A 10,018-nucleotide genomic window follows, 5' to 3' on the forward strand; every position below is an offset into this window, starting at 1 on the left:
CGGCTTTTTTCTTTTTGCTTATGTGGTGCTGAGGAATCGAACCCAGGGCCTCAGGCATGCAAGGCAAGCGCTCTACCACTGAGCCACCTTTCCAGTCCCTCAATACTCTTAAGATTATATATAGAATAAATTCTTATGTTGTGTGAATAGTTTAATTCAGACTTTTTAATTTGTTTAAATGGAAGCTATAATTATTTTGTTCACATATACTTGAAACAAAATAGATGTGCGTGTGTGCATGTGTACGTGTCTGCGTCTATGTCTGTGTGTATACTTATAGAGAATGGTATATTAGGGGGCTCACAATTTAGATTTCCATCACAGAATCTACAGGTAAAATTCTAGTCCTTTTTCATGTTGCCTTATTTTAAGCCATACGTACTAATTAGTTGCTTTCCAACGACCCTTTTGCTTTTCCTTTTCTATTCTTAACATTCCTATATATATAACGAACACTGAACAGGAAATTTATACTAATTTGGTCAAAATAACTCTGCTGATCAGAGATTAATTTCTCAATTAGTCCAATTAGACCAACTTAATTAGACCAATTTCTTATTTTCTTTTCCCAGTATATGTCATTCTTTTTGTTTAGTAATGGCAAGAGCTTAAATATAACAGCAGGTTCTTTTTGAGAAGGGATGTATTTACATTAAAAATCTGTAGGTTTGGTCAATACCGTTAAGATATACTGGAGTCACAGAACAATATTCATTAATAACAATTCATAAAAACTGAGTAAGTAAATTAATTTCTTTAACAGTTACATGAAGATAAATACACAGACATATAGCAGAAAAACTAACACTAATACTACTATAGGACTTGCATAAAATCCAACTTTTTTGATTAAAAAAAAGACTAGCAGCCATAAATCCCTATCTCAAAAGTCTGAATGACAAAAATATTAATAGCATAAGTAAGTATAATCTTGCACAGGTTCTACAGATGACAATACATAGATATCATTGTGTTATACTTTAAAGAAAGACTCATTTACAATTTCACATTAACTCATATAAGTAAAAAACATTGTTAAATTTTCAAGCAGCAGAGGTACTGAAGTAAAGAGAAATTAAAGAAAACTACATAAAAACATATACTCACAAAGGCAAATTATGAAAAAGAATGATTAATGTTTTGCAGTTTCTTCTCTGTACATTTATACTTGTGCCTAAACCATTTTGAATGAGAGGAACCCATAGCTGAGTTACTTTACCCACTCATTGCTCTATTCTTGAGGGTAATGTTTAGAATCAGTGTCAAATGAGTAATGTGAGTTTTCACATTCATGGAATAATCCATATTTTCATATTCTACACTGAGGTGGTTTATGTAATTATTACCTCCTTCCAGTTCTCTCCTAGCTGTTGGATACCTATTTATCATCCCCTAGAGAAGGTAACCCTCAGCAGTGTTATCTTTCCTGGGACATTCAGAGCCAGGTAACCTATGAGTAAAAGAGCCGCTGTTTTTGTCCATTTGCTAGAAGACTGCAGTCTTTTGCCCTCTGTCTGCTATCGACTCAGAAGATGTAGGCCTGCTGGTACTTGAGGGTAAAGCTTGAGACTTTTACTGTCAGACTTTTACTGTTACTGGTTGGAGAACTAGAATGGTATACAGCATAACTTCTACTACTTGTCAAGTTGAATGATAAAGTCATCTAGTTCATCCTGATTAACTTTAAGGTACTAACTGTAAAGCCAACTCTTTTTAAGCTGTTCAATATAGCCCTGGATAGCTGCATTCCTCTTTGTTCTTTTGAATGAGCACTGAACTCTTAACTATGAACTTTTTGTGTGTTTGGAAATGATTTGAACCATTAAGAACAAACATAAGTTATCCTTGTTAAAGCTGCACTTAAACACTGGGACAAGGTAGATATATCTTCCACTCATCTCAGACTCTATTATCACCAAGCAGAAATTCAAATCGATGGCTTACAGAATGTTCTACTTTAAAAAGTTCACTTCCAGGCTTGGATGAAAGTATGAAGAAAATAGTGCCTCATTTTTCTAAATCATCAATGAATTTGGTAGAGATAATCACTATACCTTTTCTCAATTCATAAAATGTCCCTGTGGTCAGCCCACTGTCTCAACACATTATTTACCCAGTCTTCTCTCAGGTATTTTTGAGTCTGTCTCACATTATTGTTTAAATCTCAGCGTTAACTCATCTAGTGTCATAACCTTCAAGTCTATTTCATTAAATAAAGTTTCTTTGAAAGAGGAGCTTCATTGGTTACCTTGAATCTGTGTGGCCTCATCGCTTATCTTCAGCTAGGTCCCATTTGAGAAGAAAAGGCTGGGGAGGCTGGCCTGATTAGGGCCTCAAAGAATAATAAAGTAGCCGCTCCCTGGGAAAATAAGGGCCATTCCCTGGAGCATGGCCTTAAAGTCCCACGGGCTCACTAAACCTTAATTCTCAGCTCTTTTTTTTTCTTTTATGAACTCTCAACTCTTTTTTTTTTGGGGGGGGGGGTCAGGCGTGGGACTTGAACTCTGGCCCTGGGTGCTGTCCCTCAGCTCTTCAGATCAAGACTAGCGCTCTACCTCTTGAGCCACAGAGCCACTTCGAGCTTTTTCTGCTATGCGGTGCTGAGGAATGGAACCCAGTGCCTCATGCATGCAAGGCAAGCACTCTACCACTGAGCTACCTTCCCAGCCCTCAACTCTAATCTAAGTTTCTATTATAACTCATCTAGTTTCTACAATTGTCAAATTAATCTTCCCAATTCCTAAAAGTTTCAAAATTAGGACACCTCCAAGCTGTCAATTTTATTTAAACTCAGTGAAAATTAGGTCTTCAAAAATCTTCCCTGGGCATAAAAGTCTATCTTTTCTCTTATCTCTAGTTAATTAACAAAAAAACCAGAAGTAGAGCTGTGGTCCAAGTGGTAGAGAACCATCAGTCTCCAAGTCCCAATATAGGCACACGCGCACGTGCGCACACGCACACACACAAAATTAAAAGCCTGCCACTGGGCACTGATAGCTTATGCCTGTAATCCTAGTTATTCAGGAGCTAGAGATCTGAAGATTGCAGTTTGAAGCCAAACCAGGCAGAAAAGTCTGTAAAATTTTTGTCTCCAATGAACCACCAAAAAGCCAGAAATGGAGTTGTGGCTAAGTGACCGAGCACTAGCTTTGAGCACAAAAGCACAAGGACAATGCCTTCAGTTCAAGCCCCCAAACCAGTGTATACACACACACACACAAGCCCCAGAACCAGTGTACACACACACACACACACACACACACACACACAATCTCCTTCCATACAAAAAATACACAAGTTATACTTACATGCATAATCTGCAATTGCCGGTTTTGCACGAGAAACCTGACTTAGCAAAGAGGATTTTCCAGCATTTGGGAATCTGAAATAAGTAAATGTGGCTATACATTACAGTAAATACCATATTACTAAATGTTGCTTATTTCTGAATCACAGCAATTCAAGAAATAGGCTTCTTAAATGAATCTGGGATTAAAAGTTGAACTATGGGATGTAGTCAGTGGTAGAATGTATACTTAATATGCCTGGTATCAATTTTGGTATTAGATTTATTGTCACTATGATAAAAATGTCTGATACAAACAACTTGAGGGAAGAACGATTTGAACAGATCTATTTAGGCTCACATTTTCAGAGGTATCAGTCCACTATGATTAGGTGAGCAGAAGAGAGCAGACAGATGTGAGCTGGACAGACAGTGAGGGACAAAAGAGAGAATGTCTGCACTACTGGGTTTTCTCCTGTCTCCTTTTTATTCCAGCTAGGCCATCAATGTATGGATGTTGCTCCCCACATTTGCAGCAGAGCTGCCACACTTAATTCTCTTTGGAAATGCCCTACCAGACGTATCTAGTGGTGTGATTTACTGATCTCCTAGATGCCTTCCAATCTAATAAAGCTGACAAACAAAGTTAATCATTACCATAGCTAGTGCTACCTGAAGTCAAGACAAATATAAGCAAATATAAAGATGTGGCATTATAACATAGCTACATAATAAACTGGGCATATATTAAGCTACTGTAATAATTTTGTAGCCATTTTCTGATACTATTTGCAGTCCATTGAAGTGCTAAAAAATACCTGCTTAGATGGAATGCCAACCATCTCCATGAATAGCTTATCTCTCAAGAAGAATCCATTTTAAAGTAAAAGTTCTTGTACATTTTTCACCATATATACAACATGTGTTGACTTCATATTATTTGTAAGGTTTCTAGTGAATAAGAGGAATGCTATTAATTCAATCTGGGTGGATTCAAAAGTTATATGCAAATTTTTGACTGCAGGGTGAGTAGTGACAGATGGTTCCCAAGTCCTTCTCTGTCCAAGAGTCACTCATGACAAAGTTTATAATTCCAAATGAATTCTAGCCTCAAATTACTATTGACATGCATGCTTCTTCATGAACTATCTCCCTGAAAGTATACTAAAAACATAATAGTGCTTACCCTACTAGGCCAACATCAGCTATCAGTTTTAAGTCAAGGTAAATTGTTCTTTTCTGGCCTTTCAAAGGTAGGAAATTTGTAAGTAATTTACCACCAAGGCCACCTTCAGCTACCAAAATTCTGTCTTCCTCTTTGTTGAGTTCTCCTTTAAAAGAAGGAGAGAAAATATAGCAAAGATCAATGAAATCAATAATGTTATTTTTCTTTTCAGAAATTATTTGGAAAAGCATTCAAACTTATAAACTTGAAAGACTAAACCACAAAATGAAATTTAAGTCTCACCCTGTGGTTGCGGGGGAGTGGTAACAGCAAAAATTGCTTTCGCAGCATATTGGGACCCTAGGCTAGGCTTTCAGCACTATTATTAATTAATTAAAAATATGACCCTAGAAAAACCACTTTGGCAATCAGTTGAAAAAAGACTAGTTATATGGTTTAAAATCAAATAGTAGGGCTGGGAAAGTGGCTCAGTGGTAGAGCGCTTGCCTTGCATGCCTGAGGCCCTGGGTTCGATTCCTCAGCACCACATAAGCAAAAAGAAAAAAGCCGGAAGTGGCACTGTGGCTCAAGTGGTAGAGCACTAGCCTTGAGCTGAAGAGCTGAGGGACAGTGCCCAGGCCCAGAGTTCAGGCCCCACAACCGGACCCAAAAAAAAAAAAAAAAACAAACAAATAGTATTGTATCTAAAACCTAGCAGTAAATTTTAAATAAATTTTATATGCATTTTAGTAAGTTTGTTTTATAAATTAGCAGCTAAAATTATTGGTGCTAAATTTTTTCCTAAAATTCAAGATAAGTTATGCCCAAAACCCTCAATCAATACACTCACCTATAATTTTACCATTTTCATCAGTTACTGAAATACCCACAGGAACAGGGATTTCACAGTCTTTTCCTTTGGAGCCTTTCAAGGCATTGACCCTATCAAAAAACAAAACGAAACAAAAACCCTAAATTAAGGTAAGAAAAACCCACTAAATGAAATAATTTAGACTTTAAGCAAATATAATAGTTTACAAAGAACAGTAATCAGCCATGCTATCTAATGCAGATGTTAAATAGTCAAATACTAAAGAAAAACTAAAATTATCCCTATCAACTTTATTTTAACTACTGTATATTATATAACTGGTAATGACTTAAGTTACCAAGCTAATATACTGAACATCTCAAATGAAAACTATATTGTTACAAAACAAAAAAGCTAGGGGGAAAAAAAACTAGAAAATCTAACTAATGAAGCTTGACAGTACTTATAATGTCTACTCTCAAACTGCTCATAAGGAAATACATTGATATAAACTTCTACCTTAGTAGTTGCAAGTCTAGAACTGTATTTTTTTAAAAATCAACTATATGAAAAATCTTTACGTAAGGGTATTACATTATAGCCATGACAGAAAATAAAACAAACACAAACCAAATGATATAATTTTAATCCCAGTACTGCAATATTATATAGCATCTTGAATAATCTCATGAAAAAAGCTGTTATATAAGATGATGTAAAATGGTATATTCTCATTTTTCTTTTCTTTGTGTCTGATTTTATATACATATATACAATATATTACAACTATATTTGTGTTATCATGCATAAACATCTTAGAAAGTGTGGAAAACTTAATTGTAATTATCTCTGGGTGACGAATTATAAATGATTCATTTTTTGTGTGACTATTTTTTTTAATGGTGGTGCTACGTAATTACATAACCAAATCTAAGAGAGGTTTCTTAGAGATTGCCAAGGATAATGTTATAATAGTAAAGATTCAAATTATTTTCTGCTTTTACAGAAGTACAAAGAAGAATACAGGTGCATACTGGGAGACAGGTTTTTTTTCCTAAGTGTTTGATTTTAGAAAATCCAAGTCATTCACTAAGCACTTACCGACTGTTTGCTCCTACTCCAGCCACAAACCGTTTCTGAGGGTATTTGTCTTTCAGTTGTCTTAATGTCATTCTTTTGTGCGCTACAACCCAGACATCACCACCTTTTCCACCTTCTCCACCTAAACGAGGATAACCCATTCCACCACTTCCTCCCTTGGTGAAGACTCTTAGCTTATCAATGAATTTTCCATACTTAAAAAGAGAAAAAAGAGAAAATATTTGTATACCAAATACATTAATTAACTTAGAAGTCCTAGTTTCGTTCCACCAAGATTTCACTTAGTGAAGAATCAATAATGGCTATCTACATGCCATGTATATAGATTTCTCTTAGCTCACTTAATGTTACCTCTTTTTTCCATTTATCTCTTTTATGGTATTGTTTTTCAATGTTTAATTATTGTTCTACTTATCAACCAGGTCTCTGATCTTAGTCCTTTTTTCATTTGGAACTTTCTATATTGGGTGGTTTCAGCCTGTACTAGTAACTATCATTTAATTGAGATATTTTCTATATCTGACCTGTTGGAACTTATTGAGAAGTGGTTAGTAGTTTAAAGCAACTGAAAGACCTGTACTTTATATTCTCAACCCCTCCAAACATATAACTTGGTGGCTATCAACTGAATGGAAAATAGTCACCTCATAAAGAAAATGTTAACACACAAATAAACCTTCCTAAATTTGTTCCTCCAATGTTCCCTCAAAAAATAGGATCAGCTAATTATTGAGACTGCAGACATCCATTTCTTTCCCAGAAGCCCTCTCTCCTTTCCTGTACTGTGCTGGAGAACCTTGACCAGCATATTAACTCCTAAATGATCGTCCAGTGACTATTCATTCCTTCCTTAATGCTTCCTCCATCTTGCTGTCAAATGCTATTTTTTTAAGAATTTGATGTTTCTCCTCTATTAATAAACCATCATGGTTTTACTATTTCAAATTTACAATACTATATTCAAAGTCCTTACTCTACCTTTCCAGTGTCATTTTCATTTGTTCAACCTTTTCCATTGTCCTGTCCCTATTTGCTCTTTCTACATGATGTACTGCCTCTCTAAGCCTTTCCCATTGTCCTGTCCCTATTTGCTCTTTCTACATGATTTACTGCCTCACTCTATATCATGCTGCTGCTTTTCCTCTATTTAGAAAGGCACTTGTTATTTTCTATCATAAACCTACCTGAATGCCATAACCTCAATGTTCTTTCAAGTAATGAAACCAAACATGGTTCCATAATTTGAGAGTGTATTGGAAGCCTTTTTCTTCCTTTGTACTGGTACTGGAACTTGAACTCAGGGCCTGTTGGCTGTCCCTTAGCTTTTTTTGCTCAGGGCTAGCACTCTATCACTGGAGCCACAATTCTACTTCTGGCATTTCTTGGTGAATTGGGTTAAGTCTCATGGACTTTCTTTCCTAGAGTGGCTTCAAATGCTGATTCTCATATCTCAGCCTCCTGAGAAGCTAGAATTACAGGCATGAGCCATAGGCAGCCAGCAGAACACTGGCAGCCTGCCAAACACCATAACTTTTCTGGCTTTCCTAGCAGTTTGATTATACATGTATTATTATGATATCTTACACTATGTTTAGTGCTTGTTTTCCTCATTGAACCTCCAAGGCTATCAAAATAATTTCTTAAACGATACCAGTTCAATCTAGGAAGTCTTGAAATTGAAACACTGACCATTCTAATTAACTGAGGAAGGCCCTTACATTTCTCTACAATGCTTGTTTTTTTTTGGTAGGTCATGGGGCTTGAACTCTGGGCCTGGGCACGTCCCTCAGCTCTTCAGCTCAAGTAGAGCCCTCTATCTCTTGAGCCACAGCACTACTTCCAGTTTTTTAGTTCATTGGAGATAAGAGTCTCACGGACTTTCCTGCTCGCGCTGGCTTTGAACCACGATCCTCGGATCTCAGCCTCCTGAGTAGCTAGGATTACAGGCATGAACCACCAGCGCCCGGCTTAAAAAAAAAAAAAAAAAAAAACTCTTGTGTTCATTAGACTCACAAGTTTTGGAGCCTCACATAAAAGGAGTGTCTCACAGTGGTCCAATTATGATGCCCACTGGTCTCCAAAAGAAATCACTCCCTGAGGTCTTTATAAATTGGGGGTGCGGGAGGAGGGGGAGTGAAGGAGGGCGAAACAATTAGTTGTCAGGGTTTTTTTTGTTTTTGGTAGGTTGTGGGGTTTGAACTCTGGGCTTGGGCGCTGTCCCTGTGCTCTTCAGCTCAAGGCGAGTGCTCTATGACTTGAGCCACAGTGCCACTTTCTGTGAGTTGTTTTTGTTATTTTTTGGGGGGTCCGGTCGTGGGGCCTGAACTCTGGGCCTGGACGCTGTCCCTCAGCTCTTCAGCTCAAGGCTAGCGCTCTACCACTTGAGCCACAGCACCACTTCCGGCTTTTTTCTTTTTGCTTATGTGGTGCTGAGGAATCGAACCCAGGGCCTCATGCATGCAAGGCAAGTGCTTTACCACTGAGCCACCTTCCCAGCCCTAGTTGTCAGTTTTTATGGAAATGATCTTAGGATACTGTATTAACACTAAATTTTTTAGCCATCAATACACACTCTTGATATCAGACATTCATCAGAAAAACCCTAAGACGTGCACTAGAAGCTGGGTGCCGGTGGCAAACGCCTGTAATCCTAGCTACTCAGGAGGATGAGATCTGAGGATCACGGTTCAAAGCCAGCCGGGGCAGAAATGTCTCCATAAACCCTAATGCGCCCAGGCCCTGAGTTCAAGCACCACAACCGACCAAAAAGCAAACACAAAGTGCACGGGCGCGAAAGACTTGTAAGAAATGCCCACAACATATAAGCGGAACAGAGCGAGAGCCCCAATGCTCCACGTACGCTGCACTTCGTGTCTACACGGCAGGTAGGTGCCCCAGGCCGTCGTTTCAGAGCACACGGCGACCCCGAAGAACCTCGCCCACCATCCCCCAAACAAAGCCCCACACGCGAGGGGCGGAGACCCCCGTCCGCCCCCGAGGGCGGGCACCGCGCCTGGGGCGGCGGGCGGACGGTAAAACCCAGCGGGAAAAACGGTCCCGACCGAGGAAAGAGCCGGGGAGGGCGCGAGGGGCGCACAGGATGCCCAGCCGGGACGGGAGCACCGGGACGGACCTTTCTGAACAACACGCCGCTGCAGTGCACCATGACGGCTCCCGACAGCCTCTTCCGTACGGCGCTCTGTTTCTACGTCACCGCCGGACGCCGACCCGACTCCCCGCCCCTCTCCCGGACGGAGGCTGGCGCATGCGTGGTGCGTAGCGCGCGGGCTGTGAGAGGCGCGCAAGCTTCTGGACTCGCATCTGGGTTCCGGCTTCTCTGCCTTTGGAGGCAGGAGAAGGAGGCTTGTGTTTGGCAGCCGAGCCGGGGAGTTAAGAGCTGGACACACCTGGCAGCAGTGCACCCACTGACCGTGGGAAGCAGAGCAGGCGCCTCGGGAATGAAAATTTTGAATCAAAGAGTGAAAAAAGGAAGTCTCCAAACATCGAACTTAAATTACCTTTACTCCAAAACAAAATCGGAGGGAGGAAGAATGCCCCGAATCTTCTGGAAGTATCCCTAAGCCTTAGCCGCCCTGACCAGCGGCTCAGGAGGACTTAGCAATGATGGAGGACTTCCCTTCCTTCCTTCCTTCCT

General features: G+C 39.5%; 1 protein-coding gene across 1 annotated transcript in view; it reads right to left on the reverse strand.

The window, feature by feature from the left end:
- Gtpbp10 (GTP-binding protein 10 (putative)) overlaps positions 1–9,553 on the reverse strand; it is a 20,813-nt gene extending 11,260 nt beyond the window's left edge. Inside the window, exons 1-5 of the mRNA XM_013026006.1 lie at positions 9,497–9,553; positions 6,364–6,557; positions 5,302–5,393; positions 4,473–4,617; positions 3,309–3,382 (exon numbers count right to left, since the gene is read on the reverse strand). Of these exons, the coding sequence (XP_012881460.1) occupies positions 3,309–3,382; positions 4,473–4,617; positions 5,302–5,393; positions 6,364–6,557; positions 9,497–9,529 (538 nt within the window). The 5' untranslated portion in view covers positions 9,530–9,553. The remainder of the gene's footprint in view (positions 1–3,308; positions 3,383–4,472; positions 4,618–5,301; positions 5,394–6,363; positions 6,558–9,496) is intronic.
- Positions 9,554–10,018: the final 465 nt, after the last annotated feature.

The sequence above is a fragment of the Dipodomys ordii genome, unplaced genomic scaffold (assembly GCF_000151885.1).
Source record: "Dipodomys ordii isolate 6190 unplaced genomic scaffold, Dord_2.0 Scaffold90, whole genome shotgun sequence".
NCBI classification, from domain to species: domain Eukaryota; kingdom Metazoa; phylum Chordata; class Mammalia; order Rodentia; family Heteromyidae; genus Dipodomys; species Dipodomys ordii.